The sequence below is a fragment of the Daucus carota genome, chromosome 1 (assembly GCF_001625215.2).
Source record: "Daucus carota subsp. sativus chromosome 1, DH1 v3.0, whole genome shotgun sequence".
Classification (NCBI taxonomy): Eukaryota; Viridiplantae; Streptophyta; class Magnoliopsida; order Apiales; family Apiaceae; genus Daucus; species Daucus carota.
The window spans coordinates 51,614,038-51,628,377 of NC_030381.2; the positions used below are offsets into that span (position 1 = coordinate 51,614,038).

The following is a 14,340-nucleotide window of genomic DNA, read 5'->3' on the forward strand; positions in this document are numbered from 1 at the left end:
GGACTATGAGGTCAGCAACAAACCATTTAAATGATAAAAAAATATCTGTAATAAACAAACAGGGAAGTTGCAGTGTTAATAGCATAACAAAATGGATGCAGATGTTAATAACCTTGCATACTTTAGAAGTAATCAGTTTTATTAGACAAGCTAGAAATTTCATAAATCAACATGCCAAAAAGGCAATGGTACGAATGCTACAAAACAACAGGAACTGGTAGGATGGTGTAGCATAGAAACTTAAGAGTTTACTTAACATAATAAGTATTTAGAACTGGTAATCAGATAACTGACTATCATCTTAAAATTTTACATTAATTGGCTGGAAAACAATTAAACGTAAGAACTAAAATACCGAAACCTTCTCTGACGTGAAACTCCTGAGCGTGATAAAACTTGGAACATAAACCATCGCGTCAAATGTGTCAAAGACCCCTCTTTGAAAGTTGTCAAGTATTTGCAAAGTTTTGTTCCCAGGATGATAAGTGAATAAAAAATCATTGCGGAATAACATTAGGATAGTTTCATCTTTAAATACTTTTAGAGTATGAACTATCTCATACAGCAGACCTGTAGAGTCATCCGGAATGATGATTTCTTTACTCCAACTTTCCTTCATTCCATAGTGCTTCATCACCCAAATGACAATGTCAGAGTCTGATGTGTTATCGCAAATCGACAAGCACCCTCCAAGCATTCCCAAACTCCTATAAGCTAAATTCTCACCAGCTCGAGGAGCAGAGGCAGTCCGTTGAAATAATTCTTTCTCTAAATCAAAGGTACAAACCCACTCATTAGTGTTGTCATTTTCATCGTAAGCTAACCAATGAAGGTTACCATTGACAAATATACCATTTTGACGACCACCAAGTGAAAATGAAACAGGTCCTAAACTTCTCCACGTGCCTGTTCCAAGCGTATAAATCTCGCACTCAGACCTATATGGGCCTTCAGCTGAAGGAAAACTTCCTTGATAAAAGCGTATGACTTTGTACTGGTTGCTGGCTTCAACAAATCCAAAGCCATAAGTTACAAGAGCATATGATTTTCTGATATACTTGTGATCCGGAAGGAGTATGTACTCTCGTGTAATTGGATTGCATATATAAGTTGCATCAGCTTGAGAATAATGCCATAAGCAAATCAGTCCATTAACTGAACCCTGTAAGCACAGCACACTATACTCGAAGCCAAGTGCTAGGTCAAATTTCATCAGAGGGTCATGGTGAATATCGTGCTGATCAGATTGGTCGTCTAGTTCACCCAGTTTTAGGATGTCAGATTCACGTGTACCGCTCATTTGATGAACTATAAGGCCTTCAGGAGATCTCAATAAATGCAGATTAACAAAGTAAGGTTCTGAGATTATATTGCGCCATCTTTTGCATACACCTCTGCAATGGACTATTGTCTTGATGGGAATTCTTGATAGAATGTCGGCAACAATATCTGCTGGTAAATCCATTGCCGGGGGAGGGGAGTTGCCACAGCACACCTGCCACCAATAAAATGCAAAATGGTTGTAGAGAGAGAACTTTCACTAATTCTTGTCAAACACCAAACAAAACAAAACAAAAAAAAAAAAACCTTACCGGATTCTTACTCCCAGAATTTTATTTTACAGTTTTTTCTTTTTTCAGTAAATGTTTTATACGATAAACTTTTAATAGGAGATTAAAAAAGTATGGTAATTTTACTACCAAAAATTTCATGAAGAGTACTTATTGTGTATGTTTCTGAAGTAATTTTATATGAAACTGTTGCAACAAAATATCTCTGAATTTAACAGTTTAGCTCATGAAAAGGGAGACAGCTACGGTGCTCAACAGTTTCTCGTCTATCATTACTAAATCGTGACTATATCATCTTTTTTCTCTCTGAATATTCAGAGTATGTCTTGTCTATATGGCAAGTTTATACGTTGATTTCTTTCATCCAAATATCTTTTTTATCATTCTCAATCATTCCTAATCATTCACGCATCTATTGTTTTAGAGCCAACCAGTTCCTGTGACAGTATTTGTAATCTTATCTTTTCGTTTATCTTCGACAATTATGGAGTCTAGTATGAGTTTGGAGGAGATGTATGCACGGTTAGCAATGGAGGAAGAGGAAGGAGGAGGGGAGGTTGAAGGGGTGACGGAGAATGCACCGCAACAACCAACGTTTGTTTTGATTGGAAGGTTTCTGACTGAGAAGAATATAAATTTCCAGGCCATGCAAAATGTTTTGGCATCTATTTGGCGACCAAGGGAGGGTATGGATATTCATGACTTGGGTGGCTCAAGGTATTCATTCATCTTTTATCATGTTCTTGATTTACAAAAGGTGACTGAGGGAGGGCCATGGACTTTCGAACAAAGTCTGTTGCTACATCATAAATTGGAAGCAAATGAAGATGCACATACGGTTCAACTGAATGAAATGGAGATATGGGTTCAGATTTATGATCTACCTGTAGGTATGGTGTCAGGAAAGTTATTAGAGAGTGTAGGTAACTATGTTGGTACTTTTGTCAAAGCTGATCCTCAGAACACCCAGGGGGGAGGGAAAATGTTTTATCGTATCCGGGTTGTAATGGATGTAAACAGGCCGATAAAAAGGAGGATGAAACTTAAGAGGGAAGGCGGTGCATGGTCATGGATAAACTTTAAGTATGAACGACTGAGTACCTTTTGTTTTGTGTGTGGTTTGATGGGGCACTCCGATCGGGATTGTGGTATTGTCTATGCAAATCCTGATAAAACCATTGAGAGATCATATGGAACGTGGTTACGAGCTCCTGTTAGGGGTGGGAAAAATCAGAACATTGGTGCCCGGTGGATACGTAACGGGGGTGAAGGAGGTCAGAGTTGGCAGTCGAATTCCGGTGCCGATCAGGCGAAAAATATGGGAGCGAGATTCATGGAGGTAGATGGGCGCATTACCGAAATTTCAGGAGAGATAGGTGTAATACAGTTTAATCAGGGCAATCCAAATCTGGGTGCTAAAATCACGGGAGATACGGAGATGAGCGGGAAAGTAATTGAACATGAAACAACTGTCACGGATTCAAAACGTAAGAGGGGGAATGAGGATACTAATGTAGACTCAAGTGGGGTAGTTAATGGGGAATCAAAAGGGCTGGATATGTCAAATATTGGGCCAAAAAACTTGCTAGAGGCGGGACCTGTTGTGCAGGCCCGCCTACAACAATGAGTCTGCTATCATGGAATTGTCGTGGGCTGGGTAAACCATGGACAATTCGTTTTTTAAAGGAGCTTACCCAACAATTAAAGCCTAGTATTATTTTTTTGTCAGAAACTCTTTCAAAACAAAAAAAAGTAGTTGATGTATGTAAAACTTTAAATTACGCTGGTTGTTGGTCAGTGGATGCACAGGGGCGCAGCGGTGGTTTAGCCTTATTCTGGAAAAACGAAGGGGGATGCGAAGTCAAGGGTGGAAGTAAACATTATATAGACTTTGAGGTTTTCAACGAGCAGGTTGGGAGATGGAGATATACTGGTTTCTATGGTTGTCCAGAGCGGGAAAGGAGACAAGAGTCATGGAACTTATTGCGAGAGCTAGCGAATAAATCAGATTTACCGTGGTGTATTATTGGGGATTTTAATGACATGATGAGCGCGGATGAAAAACGAGGTGGGAGACCACATCCCTTTAATTTGCTTCAGGGTTTTGTCGAGGTTGTCAGTCAATGTGGTTTAGTTGACTTAGGCTTCGTGGGAGAAAAATACACGTGGGAAAGGTCAAGAGGTAAATGGAATTGGATTCAGGAGAGGCTGGATAGGGGATTAGCGAATCGTGCATGAAGTGATTTGTTTCCACAGGCAGAAGTGCAAGTGATGGAAGTGGCCACATCGGATCACTTACCATTATATTTGCATTTACACAAAAAAGTTTTCCAGCCAAAGGAACGTCGCTTTAGATTTGAAAACTCCTGGCTGCGCGAAAAGGAGTGTGAAATCGTGATTAAGAATGGATGGAATGAAGCATCAGGTTCTGAAATTATGAACAAAATTAAGATTTGTGGCCTGAAGTTGCAAGAATGGGGAGGTGGGCTGGCTAATGAATATAAAGAGCAGGGTTGGGTATTTCGTGCTAAGCTGAGGAAGTTTCGATCTCGTCGTGATCCTTGGGGAATAAACATGTATAAGGAGGTGAGATGGCAGTATATGAATTTGTTGGAAAAGCAGGAGATATATTGGAGGCAAAGGGCTAAAAGTTTTTGGTTACGGGAGGGAGATAATAACACACGATTCTTTCATAAATTTGCATCGGGACGGAGAAAAACTAATAATTTGGAGCGAATTCAGGATGGGAATGGGGAGTGGAAGGAGACAACCGAGGAGGTGCGTGTTGTTGTAGAGGATTACTTTAACCAGTTGTTTACTACAGCCAATCCGGGCGGTAGATTATCAGATAGAGAACTGGTTTCGCAGGTTACAACAAGGGAGAATGAGGAATTGATAGCTGAGGTGACAATGGAGGAAGTAAAGGAGGCAGTTTTTTCTATGCACCCAGATAAGTCACCTGGTCCAGATGGGCTAAATCCGGCATTTTTTCAATCATTCTGGAGTATAGTTCGGGAAGATGTATTTCGGTTTTGCCAGCAGTTCATGAGTACGGGGTTACTTCCAGCGGGTATAAATCACTCTCTTATCTGTTTAATTCCAAAGAAGAAAGTGCCTCAAACTATGTCTGATCTAAGACCTATCTCACTTTGTAATGTGTTGGTGAGAATATTATCTAAAGTAATGGCGAATAGACTGAAATTGTGTCTAAAGTCGATTGTGTCGGATAGACAAAGTGCTTTTATTGAGGGAAGACTTCTTACGGATAATGCGATGTTGGCGTTTGAAATAAACCATTATTTGAAGAGGAAAACACAGGGGAAGAATGGTTTATCAGCATTGAAAATAGATATTTCTAAGGCGTATGATAGATTGGAATGGGATTTTATACTTAATATGATGAAAAAATTCGGGTTTCATGATATATGGGTTGACCGAATCATGAGTTTCATTCAATCTGTTTCATACAGTTTCTTACACAAGGATGGGGAATTTGGTAATATTGTCCCTCAAAGGGGCTTACGTCAGGGTGATCCTATCTCGCCATACATTTATATAATGTGTGCGGAAGGTTTGAGTTCTATAATAAGGAGGAATGAGGATGTGGGACTGCTACATGGATGCAAAGTTGCAAGAGAAGCGCCAACAATTTCTCATTTGTTATTTGCAGATGATTGCTATTTTTTCTTTCGTGCAAATGCTGCAGAAGCAGGGGTAATGAAGAGAATTCTGAATCGTTATGAACAAATTTCTGGTCAAATGGTGAATTACAATAAGTCAATTGTAAGTTTTTCACCAAATACGACTGTTGATTGTAGGAGTGCTGTTTGCCACGAGCTTGGAGTTCAAGAAGCAGACTCACCAGGAAAGTACCTTGGTATTCCAATGAATATTGGAAGAAATAAGGTGGCAGACTTCAGTTTTTTAATAGAGAAAGTCGATCAGAAATTGCAGGGATGGAATAATCAAACCATATCGAGGGCTGGTAAAGTAACATTACTCAAGACGGCTGCTCAGTCCATTCCAAACTTCTGGATGCAGTTGCTGTTGATACCGAATGCAATTTGTGATAAATTAGAAAAGAGAATGAATGCCTTTTGGTGGGGTAAAGCAGGGACGAATGGTGGGATCAAATGGTTATCATGGGATCGAATGTGTACGGTTAAAGAAGATGGAGGTCTAGGGTTCAGGAAATTGGCGGAGTTTAATTTAGCAATGCTATCAAAGCAAGCATGGCGTTTGATCATTGAAAGCAACCCTTTGGTGAGCAAGTTTATGCGGGCACGATATTATCCTCAGTCGGATTTTTTAAATGCATCACTTGGATCGAATCCGAGCTATATGTGGAGAAGCATCTTTGAGACCCAGCCAATAATGAAACAATGCATGCGTAGGAGAATTGGAGATGGGATGAATACTAGGATATGGAAAGTTCCTTGGCTCCCGGACGTGAATAATGGCTATCTCACAACTGAAATTCCGGAACAGCTGCAACATGTACTGGTACACGGGTTGTTGGATGAAAGTCAAAAGAGGTGGGATGTGGAGGTGATATCTGACCTGTTTGATGAACGAGACCAACAATTAATTATGCAAATTCCACTCCCTGTACGAGCAAAAGAAGATTCTTGGTACTGGGTGTTAGAAGATAAAGGGGAGTTCTCGGTTAAAAGCTGCTATAGACGTCTTCGAGGGGAAGCTGCAGGTGGGAATACACGATTCTGGAAGAAGATTTGGGGTTTAAAGTTGCCTGGCAAGATATTGAACTTTCTATGGAGAGCCTGTATTAATGTGTTGCCAACAGCTGTTGCTTTGAGAGGTAAAAGAGTTGATATTTCAGATGTATGTACATGGTGTCATACGAGCGCTGAAGATGCTATTCACACGCTGTTTAGTTGTAGTATTGCAAAGGAAGTATGGAACTCGGTTGGAATGCTTGATTTGGTCCAGGTTACTCATAATGACACTGTCATGCTAATACTCAAACGAGTATTTGAGGTAGGTACACAGGAGCAAGCTGTGATGGTTGGGTTGTTGTGTTGGGCCTTGTGGTCGAGAAGAAACAAATGGATATGGGAAAGGGTGAACATGTCTGCTTTTGGTATTAAGGCAATGGCACTAAATCTTGTGTCTGACTGGAAACGAGCACGACAAACGGAGGTTCTGGGTAAAACTGTTGCTCCTGGACACTACAAAATGTGGTGTAAACCGCCAGAGGGGTGGATTAAAATAAACCTGGATGCATCATTTTATGCAGGGGCTGATAAGATTGGTATTGGCTGTGTTGTGCGAGACGATAGTGGGTGCTTTCTCCGAGCGAGAACTAATGTACTACAAGGAACAACGCAGGTCCGAGAAGCTGAAGCATGGAGTCTTCGTGAGGCGTTGGAATGGATACAGGAGTGGAGAACAAACAAGTGCATTTTTGAATCAGATGCCATGCTACTGGTGGACGCTTTTCACAGAAATAGAGGTCGATCTAACTTTGATACTATAGTGGAAGCTTGTAGCGAGAGTCTTAAGAACTTTGAGGAAGTGTCTATTGTTTTTGTGAGTCGATCTGCGAATAGTGTAGCTCATAGATTAGCTCAGGCTGCATATTCTATGTCAGGTCCTCGGGAGTGGATTGGTGCTGCTCCTGATTTTATTTCATGTAACCTTGATTTGGATAAGAATTAATATATGCAAGTACGGTTTATTCAAAAAAAAAAAAAAAAAAAAAAATATCTCTGAATTGGTTCTTGAATACGTCGGGCATCAAGGCTGTAACATTAGAGCATCTCCAGCAGTGTCTTAGTGTCTTCCTTATAAATATTATAAAATATTGAATCCTAGTGATTTAGGACAAGATTTTGTATTTCAACTCCAACAATGATCCTTATAATTCATTCCTTATTATTATTATAATAATAAATTTGGAAAGAGATTGATAAAAGATGGAAAGAAGAGAGAGAAAATAAGTTACAATAAGAGAGAGAAATGATTTTTTTATTAAAGAAATCAAATAAGGCATGGCTAGTGGTGCCTTATTAATAAGGCATGGAAGGAGTATCCTAGTGATTTAAGGCACCTCTAAGACACTGCTGGAGCACTAATTTATGTCACATTCCTTATAATTGGACTTAGGACATGAAATAAGGAAGCTGCTGGAGTTGCTCTTAGCATTATAATCTTTAGCAAATATCCAATTTTTACATCATCAGATCATACGATAAAGGCTACACCTGGGCTAAAAAAACTATATCTTCCAATTTGATTAAAATCTTATTTTTTGTGATAAAAAAAAAGGGCGAATCTTTGATTTCTGAGAGTATCATGCAAAACATATATTCCAACTCATAAGGATCATACCCCTTTTCAACAATTTAGTTCAACTGTTCAATGGTCTATGTAAACTCTTTTAATATATGTTCTTGAAGGGGCAATATTTAAACAACCATTTGAAATAAATCATAACTAGGTTTACTGGGTCATCAAGATTTCGAAAGAAGCATCAGAATATTAAACAAAGATTTGATTTTGACAACATCGATCATGCAACAAAGATTTTGAGCTATAGATACAAGTGAAAAAACAGGCTTAAAGTTGAGAAAATCAAGTGAAGAGAAAAGGGTCACCTGTGGAGATGAAATAGATGGAACTTTGGAAGAGATGAGCAGAAGCAGCAGGCCTTTTCCGTGTTGATTTCCAAGTGATATGCGGCTTTGTTTGAAAGATAGTTGAAGAAAATGGTTTGGAACGTAAAAAATTATATGTCGTCAATCGAACCTATTAACCAGTTTTCTGTGCCGATCTTTAAAATATATATCTTCCCAATTAATCCATCATCAATCTTTAAAAATTTCACCTATTTATCAATTATATTCTGACATGATTAAAAAAATTTGATTCATCCAAAATTCTCCGATAAATCCTTATAAATCGTTAGGACAATCGACTACCGATTTCTACAACCATGATTCTTATAGAATTTGCACTAAAATAATGAGGAATTTTATATGGAGTGTATTAATTATTTGTTTATATATCAGGTTGAATACATGAATTTGAGGAATATTGCATACTTTCGAAATTAATTATCCAAAATAAACTCTGATTTTTTTTTTTGCTTGTATGATCCTTCCCCTCTCCCTTGGAATTACACTCATCCAAGGAGTATATATCCTGGTGTTGGAGAATCACCCATGTTAGCCAACATGTCCTGGATGCAATTCAAAAATTAGCTCCTCCTGTATTGACCCTAGAGGAATACAAATAAATAAGGTGACATTTCGTTCATATGAGCTCGGTTAACGGGAATAAAAACCTCCTCCGTCTCTCCTAGAAACTCTCTTTCGTGAAACCATCACACCAGCACTTTTTTCCTTGCAATATCTCAAGATTCACGCTTCAATCTCACTGCGAAGTGGTTATTCAGTGAGACCTGCCTCTAAAACCGGTGACCTACCAATCTACCACACACCTCAAAGAATCTAATCTGCCTGGACCACACCAACACACCATATCCATACAGAAAGAACCTTTACTCCTTTAGTGATTCCCATTAACTTTACATAGCCCACTGCATCCATTCTGACTTCCATGTCAGCCATTCCGATCTGCTTTATATAGACCATTATATCCACACCGACAATAGGTGTTGATATCGCCTTGTCCCTCTATCGATCATCATATCCATCACATACCACAATAAACACCCCGTGTCCATTTACATTTTTCAGGATAAAATTCTAGTGCAGAAGGCGGTGAGAGGGAAAAGACTTCAAAATCTTCTGGGAATAAGAATGTGTTTGATATCTAGAAAATTTCATATATACACACAAAATCCCAAAGACCACATCTTAAAAACTGGCTGCAATAATATCTTGACCAATGAATGAGGATCCCCACAGAACAATACAGATTGTGACTTCAGATCTCCTATAACATCAATTAAAATGAATCCAAATTTCGTATAGGGCCTAGAACAGTTACAGAATAGGATTTATAGAAATTGTAGAGATTTAAGTAGGTATTAATATATTATCAATTAAGCGGTTAGACTACAAAAATCAGAAAAATACAACAGCAAGAAATATTCATTATGCAACAATTAGTTCATAATCATCAATACTTATAGAGAGGTAAACAACATTCCAATGTAAAAACATTTCTGATGAACTTCCATTTCATATCTAGGATCCTAATAGTATCATGGCTCGAAATGTATTTGCCAGCATCATCTAAAAGACTAAAACACATTGCACAACATATGAAATTATTCTGCTTGACACAAATTTTACGCATGGTATGCAATAGCCAACATTTGTTGAGGCTTCATTCCAAACTAAAAAGAGGCTGTGGGCTACAAAAGAAAAGAGTGATATCATTAAACAAACATCAACTTTTATATACATGGATGACTCGGTCTTCAGCATTTATTGAGTCCTTCCTCCTGATTGTCATCGTTTGCTGCATTCCTCCGTCCCTCACCATCGATTTAGCACTGAACCTGTAGATACCACAGAAGAATACTTTAAGAATGAGTTGGGATTTGTGAAGATCTTAGAAAGAAAATGTAATTTCTATTCCTCGAAATTTTGCCCAATATTTTTATCTCATTATACAACACCTATTACTAGGAAAATCATATGGTGATCATAAACTCGCCAGATGACTCTTTTTGTTTTGTCTTTTTACTAATTAAGTTGTTTTCCTTTCATAGTATACATATTTCATAGAAAAAAGTTCTATGAGACCACTGTTCCAGCGGAGACCATGGAGACCATATATATTTTTTGATTTAAATATTGCTAAATTTATTCTTTTGCAGAAGATGTTATGTAAAGACCACTATTTCATTGAAAATCATAAAAGTTATGTATTTCCTATAAGTAGGACATGTTTTGTAACTTGCAAGACATGTTTTGTAACTTGCAGAACATGTTTTGTAGAACAATATGTTTTGCAATATTTTGCTTGCAAAACTTAAATAAATTTCAAGATAATTGAAATAGTGGTCTTCCTACAATATGTATAATAAGATACAACATTTTGTAATGTTTTCCTCATGGAACATACATGGTCTCTACGGTCTCCAATGAAATAGTGGTCTCCATAGAACTTAACTCAAATTTCATATATACATATTTGACAATATATTTCATCGTTTCTGCAGAGTAAGTTTGAACAGATTATAACCAAAGTAACAATAAGCCGAGGCCTTTTAAGCACTCCAGTTGATCAATCTAGATAAATAAGAATTGAGAACACAATTAAAATTCAGTAAAATCAACGTAAGTTAAATATTTGCTACCTACCTCTTATTTTCGCCTGTTTACACCAAATACACTTCTGATTCCTTATAGCTTCAGCTTAAATCCTTTCGACAGGAAATCATCCCTACAAGATATGAGCAGTCGACATTATGGTAAGACAACATAATATATTAGTTATACACATCAGCACAGATACAGAGATTAGCCACAAACCATATTGGCAATAATCACTGCCATGCAACCAACATTTATATTAGAAGATTAACAGCTGTTTACTCTATTGAATACTCAAAGTTAGAGTTCCTTTTCTTATTGCTCCAGATTCAGGTGTGCTTGTAGTTATAGAGTATACATAAACATTGATTTCAAATATGGCTGTTTAAATTTGGGAAGGAGAGAGGTAGTACTAAATTCTTTACGGACAAGGCTACTTTTGGAACTTCTAGTCCAGATAACCTTAACTTGCTTCGAAGTCCACTTGTCTAACCATTTTGATCTATGTTCTTTCTTTATCAATTCATCTTGAAACTTCCCACCAAAGTCATCACATATGAAAGGGGCTTACCAACGCATTCAGATAAACAAAGGACCATGGGGCCGACACAAGGAAGCCCTTGTCGTACAATTCAATGCAAGTCATCAAGTCCTCTAAAGAATTTTATATAGTCAAAATGCAGACCCAATTAGCAAGGTACCCCTTATTTGTACAATTTTGTACTGTTGTCACAGCAGGAAATTAAAAAAAAAAAAAAAAAGAGTTAGACCAAAGTAAGTTGAAAAAAGACACTGGCAAAGTAAACTTCAAGCATCAGATTAAATCAAGAAACAAGGAAAAACCATTTGGTTGTTATCAAAGAAGAAAATGAGATAAGTAACTAATTATTAACTAAAGTAACATAACCTGGACGAAAATTTGGTACTGTCTAGTGCTTTTATTCTTAAAGTCCAACATGAATGTTACTCCAATTGTGGGTTATGTTGCAGAAAAGGTATGTTCTTCAATTCATATGATAAAAGGTAAGTCTTCAGATTAAATGAGTGGACTAAACCATGGTTATTCACTTCACAACTCAACCATTTCCAGGAATTCACATATACTCCAAAATACAAAAAGGTCAAAATGCAGACCATTTAGCAAGGTACTAGCCCTTATCAGTTAATTTTGTACTGTTGTCACAGCAGAAAAATAAAAATAGAAGTTAGACCAAGGTGAAAAAGACTTTGGCAAAGTACACTTCAAGCATCAGACCAAATTATCAAACAACAAAAAACTTTGGGTTGATATCAATTAAAAAATGAGAAACATGACTAATCATTAATTACAGTAACATAGCCTGGACAAAATTTTGGTACTGTGTTGTGACTTTTATTCCTTAAAGTCCCATATACATGTTACCTAAATTGTGGGTTATGTGGCAAAAGAGATATGTTCTTCTAATAAATTTGAATGAAAGGAAAATGCTTAGGTTGAATGAGCAGAATACACAACTCGACCATTTACTGAATATTACATAATTTCCAACTAGACAGATAATTCACAGGATATATATAAGCATGAAAGGGCTTGAAAACGTATATGCAATCTCTTGAAAATTAAAAGGTTCGCAACAAATTTGATGTTATAGATACAATGCAACTATGCAAGTTGGTAGCCCAAATCATAATCAATTTTAAGAGTTAACTAATTGCTAGATACTTTACATCTTGATATCAAGTAAAATTGACATAAAAATCAAGAACATACAGTCAAGCATATGTTCACAAACAGATCAAACCTTTTCCTAGTCTTCCGTGAGGTCTCCGGGATTTCTTCTTCGACGTGATGCATCTTCTTAATGGTAACAAGACTCTCAGTATAACAAAAAGCCTTGTTAAGCTCCTTGGTGTTATCAATTCGTAAATCCTTAACTGCTTTACTTTTCGGATCGTACAAGAACAACTTAGCATCATGATCCTCAACAACAATCTCTCCATTCTTGAAACAATGCAAAACCCTCTGCACCTCTAATGGAATCGGCCCCACAGTATAAATCTTACTCCAAACACCCGATCTATCATCCAAAACATACACATCCACCAACTTATTCACCTCCGAACCAGGCGAAAACATCATATCCGCCAACTTATCCTTATAATTGGCAAGACACGCACTCGTCCCACTATTCGATTCACACTTGGGCAAACCCAAGAACCTAAAAACCTCCTTCCTCACATCAAACGTCACACAAACCTCCTTCCCATTAGTCTCATCGCCATTCTCAATCGAGAACCCCATCCAATACGGATTCCCCTTCACCGTCACCACGCACCACATATGAGGCATATCATACGGGAAATCCACCTTGATCTCCTTCCAGCACTCCGCATTACACGAATACACATAAAACCTTGTCAAACAAATCTCATTCGCCGTGACACGAAAAACACAAACCACCTTAAAGTCATCCCCAACCGAATCATACCCGAATCCCACAAACACCTTCTCCGCGTGCCTCTCCTTATTCGGAAACGGCACCATCTTACACTCCCGTGTAGCTGGATTCCACACCACAATCATAAACCCCAAGCTCCTATCACACAAACAGACGAGGCCACTAATGGACCCCACCAGCTCCATCTTAAAGAAGGTCTGGGGGAAATTAAGAGCCTGTGTGACCGGGCTTTCGATATCGCCGATACGAAAGACGGTCACGACGTCGTCGTAATCATCCGACAGGCTGTGGACGATGAGGGATTCGTTGAGGGGGTCGGATTGGGTGTGTGCCAGGTGCTGTTTGATGAAATTAGGGGTGGAGATTAAGGCGCGCCAGGGCTTGCAGATGGATTTGAGGAGGGTTAGGGTTTTGACGTCGAGGCGGGCGAGGATCTCGGCGAATAAGTCGCGGGGTAGGGTGGGGAGAGAGGAGGGAGGGAGGGAGCGAGTTGGGGTGAGCTTGCTGTTGCTGGGCATTTTTGGGGAAGTGGGTGAGAGAGAAAAGGGAAAGTGGGCTAGTGAAGAAGATAAAGTCAGTTGAGACCAGGGTTGACTCGATGAAATGGAGTTTCGTTGAAGGGCCAGATAGTTTTATGTGGAAATTATTGTATACACTATTTTGTTATATTATCATCTCATTGGCCGAAATTATCATAAATTCAAAAGAAAATATGATTTTGTTGAATTTTTACAAATAAAATAGTACTACATTTCCCGCTCTTAAAAAAATGTATCTCACTAAAATCCAGCGGTTTAATTGCTTGTTAGAGCATCTCCGAGAATAATATCTAAACTCATTAGCTATAATGCTTATCTAAATGGATTATATAAAATTTTTGCTAACAGTAAAGGTTTTTACTCCAATGGTGTTATCTTTAATTATTATAAGCTAAAATTATACCTAATTGCATTTTTGGATCAACAAATTTATTGAATGATACTTTGTTATCTATAATTTTTTTGCTAAAGGGTGATGGTTGGAGTACAATTTTTTGTACATATTATCTAAAATGGCCAACTAGATGACACATAGGATGAC

General features: G+C 38.0%; 3 protein-coding genes across 3 annotated transcripts; 1 reads left to right on the forward strand and 2 right to left on the reverse strand.

The window, feature by feature from the left end:
• Window positions 1-207: 207 nt before the first annotated feature.
• LOC108204524 (F-box protein At3g07870) lies at window positions 208-8,351 on the reverse strand. Its single transcript, XM_017374012.2, has 2 exons — window positions 8,189-8,351; window positions 208-1,495 (listed from the first exon to the last, which is right to left on the reverse strand). Exon 2 carries the CDS (start codon window positions 1,463-1,465, stop codon window positions 347-349), a length of 1,119 nt encoding a protein of 372 aa, XP_017229501.1. The 5' UTR covers window positions 1,466-1,495; window positions 8,189-8,351; the 3' UTR covers window positions 208-346.
• On the forward strand, window positions 2,056-3,198 carry LOC108224425 (uncharacterized). Its single transcript, XM_017399051.1, has one exon. The coding sequence runs from the start codon at window positions 2,056-2,058 to the stop codon at window positions 3,196-3,198; it is 1,143 nt and encodes a 380-aa protein (XP_017254540.1).
• Window positions 8,352-9,631: 1,280 nt separating the features above from the next.
• Window positions 9,632-13,870, reverse strand: LOC108204523 (F-box protein CPR1). Its single transcript, XM_017374011.2, has 3 exons — window positions 12,604-13,870; window positions 10,871-10,952; window positions 9,632-10,062 (listed from the first exon to the last, which is right to left on the reverse strand). Exons 1-2 carry the CDS (start codon window positions 13,776-13,778, stop codon window positions 10,913-10,915), a joined length of 1,215 nt encoding a protein of 404 aa, XP_017229500.1. The 5' UTR covers window positions 13,779-13,870; the 3' UTR covers window positions 9,632-10,062; window positions 10,871-10,912.
• Between the last annotated feature and the right edge of the window lie 470 nt (window positions 13,871-14,340).